The following is a 24,467-nucleotide window of genomic DNA, read 5'->3' as shown; positions in this document are numbered from 1 at the left end:
CCATGTTCTCACTCCGCAGTGTTTATATGCGAATGCCCCTTCCTTGTTTGCAGTTGCCTTAGTTTGCTGTGAGAGCTGTAGGCATAGCTACCTGTTTCATGAAGCGCAGGGGTAGTCAAACTGCGGCCCTCCAGATGTCCATGGACTACAATTCCCAGGAGCCCCTGCCAGCATTCGCTGGCAGGGGCTCCTGGGAATTGTAGTCCATGGACATCTGGAGGGCCGCAGTTTGACTACCCCTGAGCTAAAGCCTCCGCCCACCCCGTACCATTCTTCTGACCTGAAATGGCCCTGGGAGAGGGTGTTCGTTGCCCAGGCAGTGTGCATGGAGTCCCCAACGAGGCAGATAATGCCCCAGAATGTTTCCGATCATGAAACTGCTATGAGGGAGGCTGAAGCCCTCTGATGTTGCACGCCCGGGTCCTGGTCCAAGTCATACCCTTTCATGCCTGGGATTAAGTTCCCCAAGTAGAATTTGTAAGGTAAACCGGAGGGCTTGACTGGGGTGGGGTTGTCATAACATGTAGTTACAACCAGCTCTGAATGGAGTCCTGTCTCGTTAGCAGACTCCGTGAAGCGTCTGGGGGTCTGGCTGGATGCCTCTCTTACCTTAGACAAGGTGTGCAATTGCTCTACTTCCCCAGGAGAGCCAAATCAAACAAGCTGGGGGTAGGAGCACTATCCATATTTCCCGACTAGATTCCCAAATTCACTTCCAGCGGTGATTCCAAAACATACTCCCCTTCCGCTAACCAGTTTGCCAGTTTCAAGGAGTTTGTCTATTTACTGTATTTGCTGGCGTATAAGACTACTTTTCCCCCCTGAAAAACATGCCTCCAAGTGGGGGGGGGGGGTCGTCCTATACGCCGGGCGCACTTCAGTTGGGATAGACATAGCTGCCCATAGTGGCCTCCCGGTGCCCATAGGGGCCTCCGGATGCTCTGCGGCCGTACAATGGTGACAATGACAGGTACTGTAATGTAATGTAACAAACTCTGTATTTTGAGTGGAAATGTTGGGGGGTCGTCTTATACGCCGGCAAATACAGTATTTATTTCCATTTGCCCCTCCCTCACAAAGCGGGGTTCACAACAATGTAAAACAGTTAAAACAGTATAAAAATACAAAGGCGTTAAAGGTCAAAACTTTGAATTTGATCGTAAACCATCAGGCAGCCAATGTGAAGACCAAGATGTTCCTGTCAGAAGCCTGGCAGCTTCATTTTGGACCACCTGAAGTCCTCAAGGCACCTTCGAGGGAAGCCCTACGGAGAATGAGTCGCATTCGTCTGTTCTGGAGGTGGCCCTGCCATGGATCACTGGGCCCAGGTCCAACTGAAACAAATTGGGGAGGCAGCTGGCAGGCCCAGCAAAGATCGAAAAGAACCTGCCTCGCAACTGTGAACTACTGGAAGCTGAAGGCCCCGAGCGTGTCAGTCTGTAGGTTGTTCCTACAATTCTAGTTCTGCTCAGAACTGATGCTGAGAGTGTGCTGTGAGCTGGAATATAGTGTGTGAAAATCAGAATTCAGGCCCTGTGAGGTTCTTGGTCTCATCCTCCTCTCCCCTCCCCACCCCCGCCGGCGATATGGGAATAATTCCAATTCACTTTGCAGGTTTATTGCAGTAATTCCCAAAATATAAACTGATGTACACTAATGTGCAGTGAATACACCGTGGGAAATAGAAGGTTTCTGGTAGGCCAAAGCCCCAGTAAAAGAAGGCTGGCTGCTGTATCCTTGCATGATTCCCTAATCAGCTTCTACCACAGAAGGAGGTTAATTCTGCTGCTTCTCTGTATTAGGTGTGATTGGATCATTCAATTACTTCTGATTCAGAGATACAACATAATTACCTATTCTCAGAGGAGGCTTCCCTGTACGTCTCTGCATGAGTCACTGTTCTGGGCTGGCTTCCATCCAGCTGAGTTATCAAGATAAACTGTTTTCTGAGTACTCAAGGCAATTTAGCTCACCTGTGACGATTCTAACATTTGAAGATTATGTGGTTGAAAACAAAAGTAACTGATTTTCTCTGTTTATAGCTAGAAAGGTTCAGAGAGAGAGAGAGAGAGAGAGAGAGAGAGAGAGAGAGAGAGCATGTGTATTGCTGGGCTCTTGGGTGAGCATGCACATATCATGTTTTGCGCTACCTCCCTGCTACTCATCAACCCAATTTACAGCCTGATGGTTTTTGACAGTCCACCCAAACCTGAAATGTTAAGTTTTTCAGTTATTGGCTTTGCTGATCTTATTGCCAAAGTACGCTCGTGTTTCTAAAAGAGGGAGGAGTTGCAACAAATGAGTAAGACTGAATGGCGTGCAGAAGCCAGATAATTGCTAACAGGTATGCCCTTGAGCAGGTTGGGTTCACCCAGATGCCCCCTGCTTGTTTTGGAGCATGAGATCATTGCACGTAGGTTTTCACTCTGGCTGCTTGAATCCCTTTCTTCCAGCACTGGTCTCCTTGGGCAGCAAAGGAACAGTAGCTTTGTGGCAGAGCACCTGCTTTGTGTGCAGAAGGTTCCAGGTTCAACCAGGTACAACCCCCGGGATCTCCTCCTGGGACAGTTACGGCTCGGCATGAGCCCCTGCTAGCCATGATAGACATTCAGTAGGACTAGCTGTCAGCTAGATGGCCCAGTGGTCTGTCTCCCAAGATATTTTTTGGAAAACAAAGGTAAAGATATGAAAGGAATACAGAAATAAAAAAGAGGTTGCATATCATAATTCTGTATTATGTAACACAGGGTATATGAAACAAAGAACATTTCTCCTCAGTACCCGTTTCATAATTTTCAAAACACGATCCTTAGAATACAATAATTTCTGTTGGGGTACATTTATATTCAACATTTTAAATTTCAAATTCTATAACTAATCTGTTTTACATCCACATAATTGGTTTCACCTTTACTATCTATTTGGTATTATTGTGTACTTTTACCACCTCTACCTACTCTGTGTTGCTTTTAACAATAAGCAGTATATCAGAGTATGGTTAGAAATCTTGTCCTATATATCTCATAATAAGAAGGTAGAGGATTTTTCTACTCAGGATCCACTTCTTTATGCATTTTATATTCTTACTCTTTTTCTTAATTGCAAAACGTTTATATGCATTACAGTACATTTATATACAATTTTAAAATTGTTTCTTATTCCAAGTTTGTCTTCTCCTTGCAAAATAAACTTTTCTCCTCAAATTTTGAAATTGATCAATTTCTCAAATAGGTTGTTAGTTTCAGTGTTACTGCATAATTGGCAAGTTTATTTTCCCATTCTTCTAAGATTGGACAGACGTCTTATTTCCATTTTACTACATAAATGATCTTAGCCACTGTAACTGTGCATTCAAATATCTCTTCCAATATTAATGGTAATCTGTTAGACATTATTCCTAATATGCTTAGCTTCCATGGGATATTTAAATTTTAATATATTCCGCATTTCCCCATGTATTTCCGTTTTCCCCCTCCCCCCCTACTTTTTTACAAGTCCACCACATATGGTAAAAAGTTCTGTCTATATTTTGATATTTCCAATGTTTCTTCGTAGTTTTTATCTATTTTCTCAATATCTTTAGGGATAATATACCATCTGGAAAATATTTTATACCAATTTTCTCTTAACACCTGACTGGCTGTGAACTTAATTTCCTTAATCATCCCCATTGGTGCATAGGTATTTGCTCTCTAAAATGCTGCATCTGTTTAATCATATATATTTTCACTCTTTATATTTCAAACTGAATTACTTGTATACCTATTGTAATAAGTGATCTTTTTGATTTGTAATCAGCTTTTCAAACTCCATCTCTTTGTAAGTGCCATCTTCTATGTAGACAATCTTCTTTAATCTTGAAATTGATTGGTAATATAGTAGCCATTAAATGTTGATTCCTTCTCTAATATCTTGCCAGGACTTGAGTTTCCCCTGAGCGTTTACCATGCTGCCTTATGTTTAAAAACTCCGTTATTTCTTATATTCTTATCATGATAATCTTCTGTTGGGGATATAAGCAGTGAATTTGGATGACTCAATATGTTCTGACATGTGAACCATATTCTCAGAGGTCCATCTCTAAATATATGATTCCTTTCTTGTATTATGATTGCTTTGGTTGATTTTTAATCCATTAATAATTGTGTACACCTTCCTCTAGGTTTGCTGATTCAGGGTTTTACTATGTTTTGTCTTAATCCAGTCCACAATCCAGACCAAACCTGCCACTTGATAATATAATTTTAAATTTGGAACTCCTAACCCTCCTCTCTTTTTCTAAACTTGGAGTATTTTAAAACTTATTCTTGGTTTCTTGCCATTCCAAATAAATTTATCTGTCTTTGCCAGTCTGTCAATATTCATTCTCCTATATGTGTAAGTAGCATTTGGAATAAAAAATTAATTTTGACAATACTTTCATTTTGATTGCTGAAATTCTACCCAACCTTGATATTTAATGTTTTCCCATCTAGACAGACGTGCTTGTGTCAGTGTCCAGGTCTTTTGATCATCATTTTTGAAATCATTATGATTTTGTCCAGTCGCATTTATCCCTGGATATTTAATAGAATCAGCAGCTACTGTACATTCTGTACTCTTTATAATATCTTCTTGTTGCATTAAGAATTTCATTATCATCTTTCTCTCCTTCCTGTTAATTTTGTATCCTGACTGGGATCCAAATTCTTCAATATGTTCCATTACACACTGTAATGATTTTGGTGGATCTAAAACGGTTAAAACCACATCATCTGCATAAATGTTCATTTTAAATTCTGTGTCATCCACTTTTATTCCTTTATTCCTTCGTCTTGTCTGTTCTTTATCGCTAGACTCTCTGTGGCTATGACAACTAACAAAGGTGACAGTGAATTATCCTGCCACATTCCTTTCTCAATTGAAATGGTTTCTGTTTATTTCCCATTTATTCAAACTTTTGCTTGTTGCTTCAAGTCTATTCTTTGCATCTGGTTCCAGAATTTCAAGCCACAGTCAGCCTCTGTCTCAGGCAGTGTCCGATGTTCCTCTTGGGATGGGGCTGTGGCACAATGATTAGAGCAGCTTTATTATTTTTTTGCATGCAAGAGAGCTCGGGAGTCGAATGCTTTCCATTATTGGGAGCATTTACCTGTCAGAGCAGTGCAGAGTTAGACAGTCACAGCGGAAAGGCAACTGAAGATGCTCATGAACAAAACTCTGTGCTTTTGCTTAGTCGTGGAGCCACCAGCTTTGGAGGAAGAAGATCCCGGGTTCAACCCTTACCATCCCCAAAGGCAAGAAAGAGCTGAGATCCTGAAGAACTATTATAAGAGTAGATCGTTTTGGACCATATGCACCAGTAGTCTGACTTCAGTGCAAGGCAGCGTCATCTGTTCAGCTTGCCCTCAACATCTGTTTAGCTTGCCGGATGGGATTCAGTCATGGTCATTCCACCTCCCTGGCCACAACTTGTGTTGATTTGAAAGCTTCATATGGGAGGGAACCTCCTTTGTCTGAATCAGCATTCCTCAGACTGTTGATCCTCCAGGATAAAAATTGCAGGCCTGTTTTCTCCTTGTAAGCCTGAAAAACTTTGAAGTAAGAAGTAAGAACTATCTCGTTTGCTTCTGATTGGTTCTCTGTGAGTTTCCCAAGCAAGGGAGGGCTCAAACCCAAGGCAGTAACTCATGGAACAGCATAAAATGCTGCCCTGTGGCAAGTAATTCTCCGGTATCTCTACTTCAGGAGCAAACCAGGAGACATGGAGGGATGTGTGTGGTGAAATAGCCTTTTCTGTTCAATTACCTTTACCCCCAAGCATCTGAATTTCTTAGTGTAGGTAATAGACAACTAAGACAGAATATGATAGAGGTTTATAAAAATATGCATGGGTTGGCAAGAGTGGGATGGCCTTCCCTATCCTGTAATGTAAGATCTTAGGGTCCCCAACAAATTACATAGGCAGTAGGCTAAATGGGCTTTCCCCTACAAGAAGAAGAAGAAGAAGAGTTGGCTCTTATATGCCTCTTTTCTCTACCCAAAGGAGTCTCAAAGCAGCTTCCAATCACCTTCCCTTTCCTCTCCCCACAACAGACACTCTGTGAGGTAGGTGAGGCTGAGAGAGCCCTGTGGCCAGCCCAAGGTCACCCAGCTGGTTGCATGTGGGGGAGTGCAGAATCGAACCTGGCTCACCAGATTAGAAGTCCACACTCCTAACCACTACACCAAACTGCCACCAGTTGTGGAGATGATTACTGTCTTGCTAGGAGCATTAGACAAATTTGTGGAGAGGTCCATCCACAGCTACTGTTCAACATAAATGGAACCTCTGTGTTTAGAGGCAGTCTACCTCCAAGTTCTAAATGCTGGGGACAGGCAAGCCACAGGGCAAAAATACCACTTTGCTGAGCTTCCTGGAGACTTCTGGCAGACCACCACTGGAAACAGGATGCTGAGTTAGATAGTCTTGATCCTTTGATTCTTATGAGAACTCCAAAAGTAGAGGAGGTTGACACTACTGGGAGAACTATGAGATGGGGAAAGAGAGCAGAGGTAGTGCAGAAGTGAGAAAGATCACAGAACGTTTGGAAATAATAGGTCAAATTCTCTGGCATGATCAATTCAGGTTCCTCCTGAGGCCCAAGCAGGCCCACCCTTGTGCCATGGTCTGCCGACAGAATCCATTCATGCTTCAGTCTCAGCTGCTGCCTTTTGATGGCTGCGACTCACGTTCCTGGTCAGCTGGCCCCATATCCCACCTCACAGACGTTCCCAGAATTTGATGGGGCGGCCAGATGAGCTCTGTGTCTGGAATTAGAAAAAAGCTTGTCAAGAATGATTCTCATGATTCCTTAATTAGGATATTTTTGTGGTGGGTGTTTTTTAAAGCTCCATGTGCTGGCTTTGAGGAGGGAATGCACAGGAATGCAAATAGAAGCAGGACCAGGCTCAGATCTGCTCTGAATCAAATCACTTGCAGGTTTTAGTCTTGTGCATTTGCTTTTTAAAATTGTGTTGTAGTTTCTGGCCCTCAAATAGCCCAGGCTTTATTTATTATTTATTAATATTTATGTATTCATTTAGTTTATGTGAAGAGTCTCTGAAGGTTCAAGGGGGTGGCAGGTTACAGTGGATAAGCAAAAGGGCCATGAGTGTCCTGCATACTGCAGGGGGTTGGACTAGATGACCCAGAAGGTCCCTTCCAACTCTATGCTTCTGTGATTCTATACCACCCCCCCCCCCACACACACACACACACTGTGGCATCTTGGGTTGCTGTGCATGGAACAATAGAACAAGTTCCTTCTATACTGAAACCCAACTTATACAAATTGATGATTTGACTGTGCAAATTAAGCATGCCAAGACCACCCCTGGGATTGACAGGCAGTTTGAAGCCTCAGGATTAGCCAGTTCGGTTAACAGGGCAGCTTTAGTGACTTGTCTCCTGGCATGAGGACACAGACTTCAGGTCTGGATTGGGGTGTGTTGGCAAGGACGCTAAAAATTCCCACCTAGTCCCCCACCACCACGCCGAAAAAAGTCAGTTTCCAGCATTCCATGGAATGCAGCAATGACTCTACCACTTTAACCTTTGCATAAGCTTGTGATGCTAAAGGAAAGCTTGAAATGGTCACCAGTTAGACAAGCTGTGATGTGAATTTCAGCTGCAGTTAGAAGGAAACACAAGAACATAAAAACAGCCGTGCCACATTAGACCAGAGGCCCATGTGGTCCAGCATCCAGTTTCACACAGTGAGCAACCAGCTGCCCTGGAGGACCAACAAACCAAAGCTTTCCCTTGATGTCGCCTTGACGTTTTACTGCTTCTGAATGTGGAGGTTCCCTTTAGTCACCACGGCTAGCAGCCACTGGTGAGTCTGCATCCCATGTTAAAGCGATGCCCTCCCTTCAAAGCCATCAAGGGTAGTGGCCTTCGCTGCATACATTTGGCAGTCGTGGTCTCCATGGGATCTCCTCAGACCTTCAGCAGCTGGCATGGGCGCTGTGAAGGAGCACAGAGTCGGCATTTGCTCTCTGCTGTTCTCAATGTCCCCTTTGACAACTAGCCTTCTCTGTTGCCAGACTGATCTCTCCAGGCCAAGGGTGGCCTAAATTTCAAAAAGCCCAGGTATGAGCCAAGCTGAGTGACCCCTGCAATGTTAGCCAGCCCTGCAGGGGGCCCAGCCAGCAGAGCCAAAGACGGGCACTGGCTCACCCGTAGCCTCCAGCCGCCAGCAAGAGGGAAGGAAGCAGCTGTCAAGCTGAGAGGAATAATCACTGCTGCCCCTGGAGATCCTGAGGGGTCCCGGCACTGCTGGCAGAGCTTCAGGGGCCGGACTCTGCTTGCTCCTCAGTGCTACGGGACCATGACCCACCGAGGACCTCCCCAGTGAGCTTAAATGACTTGTCTGCTCTTGGAGCCCTGCGAATAGCGACATGGGAGAGGAGGGGGAGCAGCCCATGGGCAGGCAGGGCTTGAGCTGAGGTTTGGCTTTTCCCACAGTGCCTCTTGAGAATGCAGAGGTTTCCTAGGGGAGGGCAGAAGGTGGGCAGGGCGATGTCCATGCCCTCTTGTGCAAAGGCCAGGGGGGCCATGCTCACTTACTCACACCACTGGCTTCTGCAATGCCTCACTTACCCACACCACTGGCTTCTGCAATGGCTTCTGCAATGGCAGCCTCCCCCAGCTTTCTGTGTGTCCTTGGCATTAGCCTGGAGTCCGTCTAGCTGGCTAAACAGGTGAGCTTTCTTGTCTGGCTCTGAAGTCACCTTGGGTCCGTTCGTTTGATTTCCACCTTGGGTTTACTCAAAAAACCAAAACCAAGAATGGGTGTTCCAAAATGCTTGTTATTCCCCACAATTGCAAGCTTAAATGCATAGGCAAGAAACCCCAAAGCCTGTAATTGTTCCTGACCCAAGATTTCTATCCTTCCCACGAGTCCAGATCTGAATTGTGCAGGAGCTGTTGTTTACTTTGCCTTGCTTCATCCCCTCCCTGTGGAGCAATGACCAGAGGAAACCCAAGAATATCCAGGAGTTCTCGCCTAAAAGCCACTCTGGGCTCCTGTGGGTTTGATTTGCGAAGGTGTCTTCTCCATGTTGTCACTGTTTGGTGGTTCACAAGGCTGTAATCTGTGGTTTTTGCCAGGCATCGCTGAGGAGGTGGAGGGGAAAATCCTCAGGTTGTTCCACAAATATTTCTGTCCTGTGCCATTGAGGCAGCCCACTTTACGAATATGCAAGCTGACAAGTGAAAGGCCTACCCATGCAGGGTCCTTCTTCAGTCTCATCGGCAGTGGTAGTCAAACTGCGGCCCTCCAGATGTCCATGGACTACAATTCCCATGAGCCCCTGCCAGCGTATGCTGGCAGGGGCTCATGGGAATTGTTGTCCATGGACATCTGGAGGGCCGCAGTTTGACTACTCCTGCTCATCAGTATTTTGTCTGCGGTCTAATCGGCATTTCCACCCTCACCCACCCCCATTCTGTTCCCACTTCATAGAAGCTTGCATAATTTTTGTTGGCATCCAACTGCATTCCGTTCTGTCAGGCTGAACATCAACCGAGGCTTTAGCCCTGCATGGGAAATAAGCAGGGGATAAAAATAGCCATTAATGCCACTTTTAAACTCAGAAACAAATGTCCTTGTTCCTGAAAAGGCAGAGGCAGGAAATGCGTGTGCCACGTGCTAATGCGGGCTGCCACGTTTGTGCCCATTTATAAAGATCGTCTTTCGGGATCAAGTCAATGGTTCATGTAGGCCAGCTTCCTGTTTCTGACAGTGGCCAGCCAAATGCCTCAGGGAAGGCCACAAGGAAAGCTTCAAGACAGAAACCTCCCCCACACTGTTTCCACTATCAGACAATGATGCTCAAAGTTATGCTACCTCTGAATATGGAGGTTCCATTTAGCTGTCATGCCTGATAACTCTTGGCAATCCCCTATGATTGTCTGTGATTTACTTTAATCCCCTTTTGTAACCATCTATGCAAGTGCCCAGCCCTGCATCTGGTGGCCGTGTGTCCCATAGGTGGGTATAGCGTTTTGACTATTGGGTCGGGTCTGGGGAGAACTGATACTGATCTCCCCTCTGCCATGAAGCTCACAGGGTGACCTTGGGCCAGTCTTTGTCTTTTCCCGCTGCAACCTCCAACTTCAGATTGCTTGAGGCTAAAAAAGGAGAGAACCATATACATTTCTGACTCTATAAGACTTATAGAGGTAGGACAAGGTTAAAACGTGAGGGGGAAATAATATGACTGTGGGAAGCAGAACTTTATTTTGTCTGACTTAATGTAATGCCATTAATTTCACTGGGCAGCCCTGAGAAAGAGAGATTGTCCCTCCCTCGGCCCCCACTGTTTATAATTTAATGAACCTCTACCATGTTTGTTTGTTTTTGCTTAAACTAAAATCACTGGGAAGCTACCAGCACCCTTTGGTTATCAGAGTTGGTCCTGCATCTTTAATGGAAAGGATGTGACTTGGGTACATGTTTTGATTATGCTCATTCTTTTCTATCCTTCTACACGTAGACACATAATGGAGCGAAATCGGTTACATGCACAAAAATGCTACACGATCCATTCCTTCAGCTATTTGTCCACAATCCACTCACCCTTCAGACTTTTTATGGATCTCCTGTTTCTTCCAAGGCTGTGTTTGCATCTCTGTGTTGGATTCTGCCAGAGGTAGTTGCACAGACTTGACAAACTGGTTGGCCCACCAGAAATTCCTTGCCCTGAAGGTATGAGAAGCCACACTCCCTCCATAGAGGTTAAGTATGCTTCAAAAGCTCCAACTCCCTTTATCTCAGCTGCACAGGGAGGGAGAGGGAGACCGAAAAGGGAGGACTGTGGAAATGTCTGCTTCAGATTGCTTTCTCCCTTACCTGAGTCCAAGTATTTTCTGTCTCTTCCTGCAAGAATGTTTGGAAGATGGATCAATGTTGCGCTTGGATTCCCACCACAGCCAAGCAAAGTGATAGAATCCTTTCAGACTATGAGTAGACGGTTGGTGCATTTTGGGATCCTCTCCTACATGAAAAATAAAAGCACCGAAAGCTCACGCCTTGAACAAATCTTTCTTGGTCTTAAAGGTGCTACTGGACTCTGATTTTATTGTGCTACTTCAGACCAACACAGCTACCCATTTGAATCTACATGAAAAAATAAACTCCCTTTAAAAAAAAATGAAAAGGACCCATGATCTGTTGTAAATTCCCCAAGATAGATGGTTCTTTTGACATACAGGTGGTGGTAGTTATACAGAGCTTTATTTTTTATTTAGATTTTTTTTGGCACTCCCCTCTTTTTCACAAAGGAGTCCTACAGTGACTTACATCAGTTTATCTTAACAACTGCCCTATGAAGCAGGATAGAGTGGCTGACCCAAGGTCACTCAGCAAACTTCCTTAGCAAAGTGGGGGTTCAGCCACCCAAATCTCCCAGTATGGCACTGTAACTAGTACCCTACATTGACAGTAAGCTAAAGCTAGCCATAGCTTGGGGAGGATATTAGTAAGCACTGGGCCTTCTGACATTTTTATTGACCCTTATGCTTTAGGATGCTTAAGGCTGATCCTGCGTTGAGCAGGGGGTTGGACTAGATGGCCTGTATGACCCCTTCCAACTCTATGATTCTATGATTCTATGAAAGCATACCCATTCAATGCATGCTTATTCTGTGAGGTCATTCCACTTAGAAATGAATAAGGAAATAAGTAACATCAATATGTCTCAGCTGACGAATTGTATAAGGGTCAGCGAAGAGAGATGACATCATAATAGATTCACTCCAAGTGGCTCATGCTCCATGGCTTCATGAGAAAGCAGGGCCCATTCATCTTCTGGTGTGACTCCTGCGTTGACTTGGCTGCCGCAACGTTATATCACATCACGATTATTTATCTATTGCATGGTGTATGTTAAATTTTTAAAAAAATTATAAATTCTCAAGCATTTTCAAAATATTCCTTGCTTGTAGAAAGTGATCTTTCCTGGGAGAACTAGAACTCGATTCCCTGATTGATTGTTTTTTCAATATACAGGGAAGAAGTTTTTGTTTTGCCTTTTGTATAAGAGGGTCCTTGTTTATTTCAGTATTTATAGACCGCTGTTCTTCAGACAAGCTGGACCCCAGCATTGACCCCTTCCCAAGCATTCTGACATGGGAGAGTCTATTTTGGGACTCTGGTGTGTGCAAGAGGAAGTATAAACATGCTTTCTCATTCCTTCTCTGTTTGAAGTATCTTTTCGAGCCCCTGCTCTGTAAATTGTGCGATGGAGTAATGATGTTATAACCCCTTTCGGGCCTTAACCTTAAGGCCATGAACTGTGTGTGGGAATCTGAATTGTTTTGTAATGCACAGGGTCGTAAGAGCCAATCTTTAAGTTTTGCTAGACTTTTTATTCACAATCTTCCTGGCTGTTGGCAGATTAATTTGATTTAAGGCATGGCCGGGGTTTCAGCCGTCGGAAGAGGGCCGCATTTTGTGTAAGGTTTTATTTTAAAGTTTTGAGCTCCCATCTGGAAGTTATGTAACCTGTGCTGGTGCCAAGTGCCCTTGAGCCCGCGTTGTGGTTAGACTCGGACTGAACGTTCAAATCCCTAACACCCGTCTCAGCCTCAGCACTTCATGTGGTGGTTGTGAGATTAAAATGAGGGACAAGGAAGCTTTATATGCTGCTTGGCCTTGGAGGAATTGTGGAACAAAAACATCATGCATGGAGAGGCATTAGGCTATAGTACAGCGCTACTCACTCTGCAGATCAGGGAGAGCGTCATTTGCAGTTCGTCAACCAAAAGAGCCGTGTAACTACTGCATGCCCAGCACACCACCCAAAACAGTACAATCAAATATAACCCTTTTAATTATTAATTACTAGAGTACCTCTGAGCATGTTGTGTTATCGTTCCCCGCTACTGGGAGTTCAGTTTCATGGACTAGCATTCCCTTGGGATTACACCCCAGACCACCATCTTATTCAGCAGCTCATGTTGGTCCAACCTCAAACAAAACCCCGCTACATCTGTACAACCTTAATATAATGATCATGGGCAAGTTGCATGATGTTTTTAAAACTAAAGTTTTATCTTGGGTCCATGGCAAAGAAGAGATCATTCCAATTTCTAAAGAAATTGCCACCTTTTCGGCAACTTGGCCAAGTGCCATGGGGAATAGTCCTAGGAAGATTCACGTGGAATATCGCGCCTGGCTCCTCAAGCATTGAGTATCAGTACCAGCTGACCCCAGGGAGGAAGTGGAAGGCCTAAAAGGGTTTCTCATGGCAACGGGTTGTCTCTCAATCATGTTTTCACCCTGCCCTTCCTCCAAGGAGCACAGGACCGGATACACGGCTCTCCCATCCTCCATTTTGTGTCAGAACTGTGAGGTAATTTGGATTGACCGGGAGGGTGACTGATCTGATCCAAGATCACACAGTGAGTTTCCTGGCTCTGTGGGGACTCTGAAGAAGGTATCTTCCTCCTCTTAGTGCTGGTCTGACGTAAATAGGGATGTCAGCCTCCAGAGGGGACCTGAGGACGCCATGATTTTACAGCTCATCTCCAGACTAGAGAGATCAGTTGACTGGGAGAAAATAGGTAATTTGGAGGGTAAACTATGCCACTGTACCCCATCACGGGCTCTGACCTCCCAAAGTTCAACTTCCCAAATTTCCTAGTATTTTCTGACCTAGATATGGCAGCCCTATCCCCCCCCCATTCCCAGCTGATGTCCAGGGGGGGACCTGGCCACCCTCATTGTAGCAGCCATGCCTCACAGCCTCTGAGCAGCCCGTCAAGCCAGTGCCTAATCTGCAGGGTCACAGCTTGGCCCCCTCCAGCACCAAAGGACTGGCAGATATCCGTGTCTGTCTTTCAGCAGCCTGCCTCCCTGCTGAAATCATTTACCATTGTGTCATGTCACAGGCACACCTCGAACAAGCGCCTGGAACCAGAGTGCTTCACGTCAGCCCAAGGAGGTCACTGCTAAGCAATGGCTTGAGGTATGGGCAAGATGCATCCTGCATTTGCTGGGTGCTCTTTGGTCTCCTAGGTTACCTTAATAAGTAGCAAAAGAGTCATCCATCATGAGTGAACTTTCTCTGCAAGTCGGAAAGAAGGATGGATGTGTCAAGAAGGAGTTGGGTGATTGATTTACTGGGAAAGTGTGTTGCCTTCAAGGAGTGGATGTTTCTGGGCTGTAAAAGGGCCTTTTCCCTTTCAGTAATTATACGAGATTGAGGCTGGGGAAGAGGCAGCAGAGCATCTACCTAGTGTGTAGAACAGGGGTGGGCAAACTGTGGCTCTTTAGATGTCCATGGACTACAATTCCCATGAGCCCCTGCCAGCAAATGCTGTCAAAGGCCCATGGGAATTGTAGTCCATGAACATCTGGAGGCCCACAGTTTGACTACCCCTGATTTAGAAGGTAGACTATGCCTCTATACCTCTTCAAGGGCCCTGACCTCCCGAAGTTCAACCTTCCAAATTTCAGGGTATTTCCTTACCTTAGATATGGCAACCCTACCCCCCCCCCCAATACCCTGGTGTAGAAGGTTTGGTCCCAGTAAAAATTAATCTTGGGGTCAGATTGCTGGGGGAAAGCAATGCTGAACTTGGTGTTATAAAGCAGCTTCTTACCCTTGGCAGAGCCCATAGCTCAATGGTACAGCCTTTTAGACAGTGCATCTCCAGTTCGAATCCTGAAAGATGGCCCTGCCAAACTTGTGCCATCTGACCTGCCAGCACTGGACCATGTTACCTTGTCTGTCTGTCTCAGGTTAGAGTTTGTTGAGAAAGACCTTTCCCTGCCTGGGAGCCACAAAAAAACAAAGTAGTCATGTTAGGATAGCCCAGGACCTGACTTGTACTTGGAGGCCAGAGTTCAAATCCCAAACTCATTAGTGAACATAATCATAAACGTCATTTCTACAGAAGTTGAGCCCAGTGGCACCTTTAAGACCAGCAAAGATTTATTCAAGGTGTGAGCTTTCGTGTGTAGGTACACTTCCCCAAATGGAACAGGGATCATAAGAGGACAGTTATATGGAAAAAGTAAATTAATAGCAAAATAATAAACAGCATCACAACAATCAAAATGTGAATATTTCGGATGTTGTGATGCTGTTAAGTAATTTGCTATTGAGCTCCATAAAGAAAGAGTGGGGTCCAATTGTTAATAATCATCTCCCTATTGTGGGTGTAAGGTAAAGGTAAAGGTATCCCCTGTGCAAGCACCGGCTCATGTCTGACCCTTGGGGTGATGCCTTCTAGCGTTTTCATGGCAGACTCAATATGGGGTGGTTTGCCAGTGCCTTCCCCAGTCATTACCGTTTACCCCCCAGGAAGCTGGGTGCTCATTTACCGACCTCAGAAGGATGGAAGGCTGAATATACCTTGAGCTGACTGCTGGGATTGAACTCCTAGCCTTATGGGCAGACAGCTTCAGACAGCATTTCTGCTGCCTTACCACCCTGCACCACAAGAGACTCATATTGTGGGTGTAGGTGGCAGCAAAGTTGAATGAACAGTGGCTTTGCTGGGGGGGGGGGTCTGTGCAGTGAGTTGGGGACAGAAGGTAGATTCGTGTCAAGGACTTCCTGGTTCACCATTCCAGCTGTGGCTGCTCCTTTAAAAGTGGGGTGAACCGGGGCAGCAGCAGCAGCACTTTGTACGTGCCAGAGGGCTGGTCTAACACGTTTAGAGGCATTTTGGGAGAATCCCTGTTGCACAATGTCATACATGATTCACTCTGAACAGCTTAAAGCTCTTTATAAATATTTAGTGTTGTTCTTTCCAGATACTGGATTCTGGTCTTCCCATCACCTCCTTTATGGATCAAATTCCTCTGGTGATGCCATCCTCTTTTTGGCTGGAGAAGGCTGCGGTCTCTCAATACGCCCAAGGACCTGGCTTGCGTATATGTTTGCCAGGAGATGGACGGTGTTTCTCTGTTTGCAGGAGTGACAGAGGTGAGGTTTCAGCCTGGAGATCTACAAAGCAAAGACCATGAGCACCATGACAGGCCTGGAGTCATCCCTCCAATTGGCCGGAGCACGCCATCAGGCTGTGTAATCTCCTTGCGCTTTCCAGCCACAGCGGCACGAAGGTGCTTTAAGGACACTGCCTGAACTCCGGCTACCGGATGGGCAGCTGCCAGGGAGATTGACACAAAGGCAATCCTTTCTGGAGATTGACAGTCATTATATTGGGATTGCTGAAATCTGAAAAGTGCAGAGAGCGGATCTCTGTTTTGCTGTTACGGCTGATACTCATTGATCGTCTCTCTCCCCAGTTTTTTTAAAGCCATCTCAGCTAGCTGCATGACTGGCTTGCAGTGATGAATTCTCCAAGCTGGGCTGCAGTCCTAAGAACGCTTGCTTGGAAATAAGCCCATTGAGTAAATGGGACTTACCTCTAAATCAGCATTCATAGGCTTGTACTGTCAGGCAATGTCATCCCTTTAATTGTCATTAAAAAAAAAAAAGGTTAGGAGAATTTTAAGGAAACCCATTCAAATCATGCCCCAGGGGTAACTTGCACCTTCACACGAGTAAGGTTTGTTGGTGGTGTGGAAAAGTCACAGCAGATTAAACAAATGCACAATGGACATGCTTCAGGATCAGAGGCTTTTTCGGCGAAATGTAATATGCGCAATTAAATTAATTAAACTAGAACATCTTGTGTATAATCTGGTAAATGTGCCGTTAGGATTTTGGATGACCACCGTGAAGCAGAGTTAACCCTTTTTAAGCCCATTAACTTTAATAGACTTAGGAAGGTGTAAGTTGTTTTTGGACTGCGCTGTAGGGGGATGTTGTGAACTGGTTTGACTCTTCTTGCTAATGAGAAAGGTTTATACTGCTTCAGGACAGCAGTCCTCAGCTCCCGTTCATCAATCAATGTATCATAAAAGCAAAAATCCTCTTCCACCCCCACCCACATAACAGGGAAGAATGCAAGGAAGCAAAGCTGGACTCCTTTTATTAACTTTGATGATGATAAATAGAGAGAGAGAGTTTATACCAACAGAAGACTTGGATTTTTCCAAGATACACCATCAAAAAAAAGTGGGTGTTGTCTTACATGTGCAAAAAGGTTACAGTTACCTGCACTAAAAGAAAATAGGGTGTATAACTTTTTTTTAAGCGAGGTGATCTTACATTCAGGAATGCTTTCATGTCATGTGGGACCTTTTAGCAGGGGTGGCCAAACTGTGGCTCTCCAGGGGCTCATGGGAATTGTAGTCCACTGACATCTGGAGAGCCACAGTTTGCCCACTCCTGCTTTAGGGTCTCCTGACAGCTTCTGTGGCTTGTACATTTTCAGGGTCAGTGATTTCTTAGGGATGCTAATTATAAGGTTTCAGCGGATTTTTAACGGAAGGAGAGTTCATTTTTCTTATATGTATGATTTTTTATCTGTCTTCCATCTTGGTTCCCAATTGCTTGGGAGAAAGACAGGTGTATACTGCTTTTAAAATAAATAAGATAGATCCAGATCCTTTTGCTATCCCATAATCCACTTTACACTTAGTTTTGATTCACAGTTAGCCTGCTGTTCATTCACCCAGTTTGGAGAGACCCCTTTGGAGGGTTGTGTGCTCTCCTAGTGTAGTAGTCAAGACCAGTGGCCTCTATTCTGAACAGGCAGGTTTGATTCCCCACTCCTCCTTTGTATGCAGCCAGCTGGTTGACCTTGGGCCAGCCACAGTTCTCAGAGCTTTCTCATGGAAGGCGATTATAAGCCGCTTAGACTCCTTTGGGTAGTAGAAAGCGGAATACAAAAAGGCAGCTCTTCTTCCTTGGGATTTCGCCACCCTGAGCATCATCTGCAAACATGGCTTCCTCACTAATCATCACCGTCCTCGGATCGTCACTTAAGCAGCTCCCTGTGGAAGCAGCAGCGTTGCTGCCTCTGGATTAATGCGCTGTGTTCTGTGGCGCACACTCGGAGCGAGCAGCATGTCAGGCCTCCACAGCGGGTGCTCTCTTGCAAGCATACTGATGTTGACATTTACGGCAGATGTGGCTCCCTTACCCAGCTACAGGGCAGCCAATCAGCAGGCGCAGGAGCCAAGCGCCGTGCTCACAATGCATGTGCCTCTGCCGGTTTGGCAGTGTGAGGCACAGAAGCAAGAGGCACAGAAGCCTGGAATAGGCAGGACAAGGAGGGGGAAGCCGGGTGGTAGCAGAGGAACGGGGTGGGATGCTGTCTCGTGTGCGCGCACGTGTGCATGTGCGGGCGCGTGCGTATGTTGGGTGTTTTAAAGACAGCCTTTCTGCATGGAGAGACCCAGCTAGCGTGAGTTCTGCAACAGCCAATGTTCCATGGCAGGCAGGGTACAGATTAGGGGCATTGCGGGGCTGGACTCCCCTTTTGGGTAAAGCCTGGGAAGGGGAAAGTGGAGGAGGAAGGAGAGGACAGGGAGACAAATCCAGTAGAGCTTAACCCCTGTCTTCACCCTCCTCCCCAAAACATTATATATGCTCATCCTTACCTCTCCTTTTTAGGCTTGTATTTTCCATCTCTCTGAACGTGGACTAGCCTCCTTGGGGCAGAGACATCTCCACTCTTCCCCCCCCCCTTCTTTGCCTTTTCTTCAAAGTGCCACAAACACAGGTGGAAATTTCGTTTAAATAACTTGGGAATAACAGTGGTGGCTGCTTCTCTGAGGTTCTGTAGTCTGGAGCAAGGCAAGTCTTGGCTGGCCCTGTGGGGAGCAGGGGTTTTAGCTTGCCCCCACCATATGCTGAAGGCTTCTGAAAAAGGTGACCTGAGCTTCCCCAGAAAGGAATGGTGAGATGAAGTGATGGCCATGACAACATTCATGTTGGCTGTCCAGGGCAGATGAACTCGGTAGGTGAATTTTGGGTTTTCAGTTGTGCACCGGTGAATTCAGAACTGAATAAGGTTATTTTGTATGTGTGTGAGAGAGAATGACGTGTTCTTGAAACAGCAACCCGAACAAGTAGGCAAATCTCAGTGGCATCTTCTTGTGGTATCTGCCTATGGAGAGAGACGTTTCTCCCTGGAATTCTAGAACTTGGGGTCACTCAAGGCAAAGAGGCCAGCAGGAGGAAATTCCTTCTCAACATCACCCAACTGGTAGGGTTCATTGCCACCAGATAGCTTGATGGTCACTCTACTTGTCCTGGTCTGGGTAGCCCAGGCTAGCCTTGCATAGGAGATGGCCAAAGAATCCCAAGAATGCTGCCCAGAGGCAGGCAATGGCCAGCCACCTCTGAACATCTCTTGCCTTGAAAATCCTACAGAGCTGCCATAATTCGGCTGCTGAGTTACAGCAAAAAGTATTTTCCGCTCACACCTAACCCTTTTTGCAGCTTTAACAATGCAGAATATCCTTTATCACCTGGCTTGCATATACAGTTGTATTAGTGGTGATGTTAATAGAATGCCTTAATTTTCTGTGAGCAGAGCTGCTTGCTTCCGGACCATGTGCAACCTTGGCACATTCTACTCGTTCAAGGATAGAGAAATATATTTGATAGGAGGTTTCTTCAGGGCTCACCCAAATGCTCCAGAAACTGGGAGGGAAAAGTCTTTTGGGGAATGCCCATTCTCTCCCTCGGTCTTTACATCTCATGTACAGCCTATAGGCCCTCTTGCAGCCCCTAATTTTGTATGCCACCATCCCCAGTACCCTGTCTGTGTTTAGATGATGACCTGTTTGCCGTCTGAGCAAGGAATAAGAGTGGGAGGGAATGGTTGTGTGTGAACCAGCACTTGCTGTGCTTTGTATTTTCACTAGGGACTTTGCTTGCAACTGATGGCTGTCTTGGGTATTTGTTGTTTTAAGTAAGCTGGGGAGCACAACAATGCCCATTCTTTCTCCATGTCATTGTCTCCTGGCCTAATCATTATTCCCATCTTTGTCCTGATCAGCCAGGCGGGTCAGGCAATCTGGAGCCAGTTTCCCTTCCTCATGGAAGGGAAAGGATCTCAGAAAGCTCTTCTCCCCACCCACCCCTCCTTAATTGCCTTGAGATACAAGCTGCAGCTCAATTGTACTAGCAGATCTCATTCTGAGCAAGAGCCGAGCATCTCAACAATCATTTCAGACGAGAGTGACTCTGAACATGTCCTTGGGGTCACTCAAGGCGAGGAGGCCGGCAGGAGGAAATCCCTTCTTAACGTTGCTCAACTGGCAGGGTGCATTGCCACCAGATAGGTTGATGGTGCCATTTATTTGCCCTGGCCTGTACTTGCCCTGGTCGCCATTGCACTTGAAAAGATGAATAAGAGCCCGGGGATTAAAAAGTAATTGAAGAGGGTTTATCAAATGAGGGTTGGTGTGGAGGGAAAAATTCTCGCCTATTAGTAGGGCTCGGGTTCACAAGTCAAAATGGAGTGGCAACAAGTATGCGGTGGGCAAAAGGGCATGTAATTAACTTATGGGATTCGGTGCCACGAGATGCAAAGGCAGGTTTTTGAAAAGAGTCAGACGCTTCCATGAAGGACAAGCCAACGAATGGCAGTTCACCAGAACAGCTACACGAAGCTTCCATGTTCAGGGAAAGTGTATGCCTCTCTATATCATCTGGTGGGGGCATGCAACGATAGAACATGACGGCTTTCCCCCTTGGCTGAGCATTTCCCAGAGGCAGCTGGTTGGTCACTGTTGAAAATGGAATGCTGTACTCAACAGATTTAGGTAATCTGAACATTTGGGATTAAGGCTGGTACTGGTTCTGCCATTCATATCCATGCATTAACAGTGGTTTGCCAGGAGACGTATAAAGCTGCCTCGGATCGAGTCTGGCTGTTGGTTCACTTGGTTCAGTATTGTCTCCCCTGACCAGGAACATCTTCCCAGGATTTCAGGCAGTGAAAGGTCTTTCCCGACACCTGATACTCGAGCCAGGGATGCATGCAAAGCAAGAGGTGGTCAAGCACTGAGCCACAGCCCTGGAATGGGTGTGCATCAGCCATGGTCACTCCTTTAGCACCAGTCCTGGTATCTCCCAACAAAAATGGGCCTGCATTGTCTGTGATCTGCCAAATCAACCCAATCTTGTCTGGCTATGGCCCATTATGCACGGAGGGGAAGGTCCGCATTCAGGGTGGAATGGCGTCACCTAAAATCACTGATAACGTACAGCGCCAGCTGCAACCGGCTGCAGATTCGGTGCATGCCGCCAAAAAAGCCGCGTTAGCGAAACGCAGAAAAAAGCGGAGCTTCCGGGCGACCGGGGCGCGACCAGAAGCAGCGCCGGGGTCGCTGCGTGCATAATTGGTTACTCTGGGTTTTGCCGCTGTTACGTCCCATCCCGTGCGTAAGCGGTTTGCTTTGTGTCTTCCCCCTCCACGTTTTCCATGTGACCCGAAATCGCCGTTTTGGTGGCCATGCATAATAGGTCTATCAGAAGCAACAAAATCTCTTCTGTTTGCTCCTTCTCTGGACCTACAAAACTCTTGAATGTCTTGGGCTTGGTGTGAGCATAAACAAGCATGTGCTAGGTTCCAAAATGTGGCCGACGATACGATAACTCTTCTGTGTTTTCATTCAGTCTGTGCATGGGACTGTGTGAACAGAGGCTCACACAATGCTGAATTGATTGCAAAAGTGCCATTTTGGATCTGTAGGGAGGACTGTTCTTGTCTGATGGTCTGTGTCATCGTCTTCTTCCTCCTCTAGATCCCATCTAATGCCGAGGCTGAAGGAATCACGCTCCCACGAGTCACTGCTCAGTCCTAGTAGCGCGGTGGAGGCCCTTGATCTCAGCATGGAGGAGGAGGTGGTCATTAAGCCGGTACACAGCAGCATCCTGGGGCAAGACTATTGCTTTGAGGTGAGCCAGCAGTGACAATTGCTAGGGGTGCTCAGGGTGGGTGACTTGGGTTGGAGGGGTATCCCTCCAGGCATGCATGTGGTAACTCAGACTGGCAGATCTCTCAGTCACAATTTGTTTTGAGAGCTTGTATTTTGCCTGTTTCCCCAGAAAGATCTTACAACCCCCCTGTATTTTGGCATCTATCTTTCCATTCTGCTCAGCAGGACTTGAGCCTAAAGAACCTTCCTCTGCGGGAAATGGAGCTCTTCCTTAGATTGGGAGAAGACATGGCAGAGCGAAGTGGTAGGGTACATGCACAATGTAATAATATATTTCAAGACATCGGTCCAGCAGAACAGATGATGGATGAGACAAGCAATTAACACCAATTTTCAACACAGTCAATTTAACACTGTATTAAAACATCCATTAAAAAGTAGCCCACAACAAAGAGCAATAAATGCTGTCGTTGACAAAGATCTAAAGCAGACAAGCAGCTAAAAATCCATTTCTAAAGGCTTTCTGGAACAATCAAAGTCAGAAAACCAAGAATGGTGCTGCCAGTTGTTCTTCCTGTGGCAGGGAGTTCCTCAATCTGGAAGCAGCATCAGCAGAACGGTTCTGCAGGAAAGCTGGTGGGCAGGTAATGGAGGGGTTGAAGCAGAGCAGCAGGTGTTCATGTCTTCTGTGAAACTGGAGGCTGTTCTTTGACTTTCGTAGTCAAGTTCTGGGTCTCGGTAGCATTAAGCAAGGGAGAAATCAGTTCCCAGCAACCCCCCTTCTCAATTAGCCCTTTCCACTTAGCAAGGACCAGGGGAGGAGTTTTTAAGAGGCACGTAGGCCAAAATGGAAATTTCTTTTAAGAGAAGAACAGATTGGCACAAAGAATGCAAGTTGCATCTTCCTGGTGATAGCACAGAGGGTCAGGAGGAGAAGACTTGTGTAAACCACACTGCCTAAATTACGTTCCACTAAAAAAAAATGGAGCTAGATGAAAGAGAGATTTGACACCTGTAATATCAGAGCTGTTTACCAATTTTGTTCATCACTCAAAGCAGAGTGAGGGAGATGAATGGTGCTTGGAGAAAGTTGACAGACAGGGAAATACCCACATTGCACACTTGTCAAAGGGAGGGAGCCAGCTTTTTGTTGTCTGGTATGTTAGATGAAGAAGAACGTCATTTCTGTTCTGAAAATGTCCATGAAGGAAGCTAAGCACTGAGACACCATTCAGTGGCCACAGACAAGACTGTGAGCATAGAAGGGGGTTCTCTCTTCTTATTTGATCACAGTACTACTCCACAGTTGAAATACTTGGCTGTTTCTGGGTTCACATTACACAGATGTGAATTTTAGTATCTGCAACAAAACACACCCTAAAACAATCTACCTTTGCTTTTTAAAAGGAAGTTTCTGTTCTTATCGCAGTAGGGGAAAAGCACGAGTTCGTGCCCTGTGAAATCTCAGGAACTGGTGGAAAGATTTTGTGGTGATCAAGAAACCGGATTTTTTTTCTGTGTTATATAGCTGCTATAAGCAGACCCTGAATAATTTGTGCAAAACACAAAATCAGTGCAGATTTGCTTAATTTTTTGAGCCTTCAAAATTTGAGAGGGCACAAAACTGGGTCTGTCCCTGTTGATTTTAGTGTTGCAGAACTGAATTAAGTGTGCCATATCTTGCTGATGCCAAAAATATGTTGTACCCCAGATCTTGTGGATGTGAATGCTTTTATCCTCAGCATCACCGAACCAATACATGCCTAGAGATCAGCGAGGACTTATGTGCCAGCTGCCAGTCAATGTAGGGTATATTTCGTATTGCATTCCCAACTTGAGGCAAGCCGACTTGGCTTCAGCAAGGAGCATGAGTGTGATTAAAATTTGGCCTCTAAGTGCACAGGAGTAGACTTCTAAACACCCGCAAATTCTCTGGGGACATTTTCACCGCTTTAATTTATCGGAAAGATTGAGATCCTATTTTCTGCCATCCTGATGGCATAAAGAACAACCTGCAGTGTGAATATGTAACAAAATACATTCTAAAAGCAGATTTTAAAAAAAAATTAAAAGCATCCAGCAGCACAATAAAAGGGATCTCGAGAACACCTACAAGGAACAGAGATTTTAAAAATTATGAGCAACAATTGGTTACAAAAATCAGCAGTCAGCAATAAAGATCTGTATGCCCTTTTTTTCAGCCCAGTGAGGGCACAAAGTGGGCTACAATATCCTTCTCCTCTCCTCACTTTTTTCCTTACCACAATAAGTTTGTGAGGTAGAATAAACTGGGTAAGGGTGACTGTCCCAAGGTCATTCAACAAGCATGCAGAGTAGCATGACGATTTGAACCTGGGTCTCGCAGATCTTAGTCTAGCACTCTAATCACTCCACCTCACTGGCTCTCTAAAAGACACTCTAAAACAACAATGGGGAAGAAAACTTCCAGCAGCCTGCAGAATAAACAGCCTTTCGCCCCACCTCTCCAAATGCACTTGCTTCTAAATGCTTGCGAAGTGCTCTGTATAAGTCTTCAGCGCTCCTGTTTTTAATATTCGAGGTTTTTGGTTTTGTAGAGTTTTGCAGAGAGTGTCTTGATGTCCTTGAAACAGTAGACCAACTCCCCTGACCATCCCCTCATTCCGTCTCTGTGCCTCTGTATTGTCCTATAGTCAGGCGATA

General features: G+C 45.7%; 1 protein-coding gene across 12 annotated transcripts in view; it reads left to right on the top strand.

The window, feature by feature from the left end:
- DAB2IP (DAB2 interacting protein) overlaps window positions 1-24,467 on the top strand; it is a 256,241-nt gene that overhangs the window by 189,808 nt on the left and 41,966 nt on the right. For all 12 annotated transcript variants that reach the window (XM_077306778.1, XM_077306776.1, XM_077306777.1 and 9 more), the window contains one exon: window positions 21,651-21,804. In XM_077306778.1, the coding sequence (XP_077162893.1) occupies window positions 21,651-21,804 (154 nt within the window). The remainder of the gene's footprint in view (window positions 1-21,650; window positions 21,805-24,467) is intronic.

This window comes from Paroedura picta, chromosome 12 (assembly GCF_049243985.1).
Source record: "Paroedura picta isolate Pp20150507F chromosome 12, Ppicta_v3.0, whole genome shotgun sequence".
NCBI lineage: Eukaryota > Metazoa > Chordata > Lepidosauria > Squamata > Gekkonidae > Paroedura > Paroedura picta.
The sequence above is the reverse complement of the archived record's forward strand: the minus strand, read 5'-3'. Positions and strand labels throughout refer to the sequence as shown.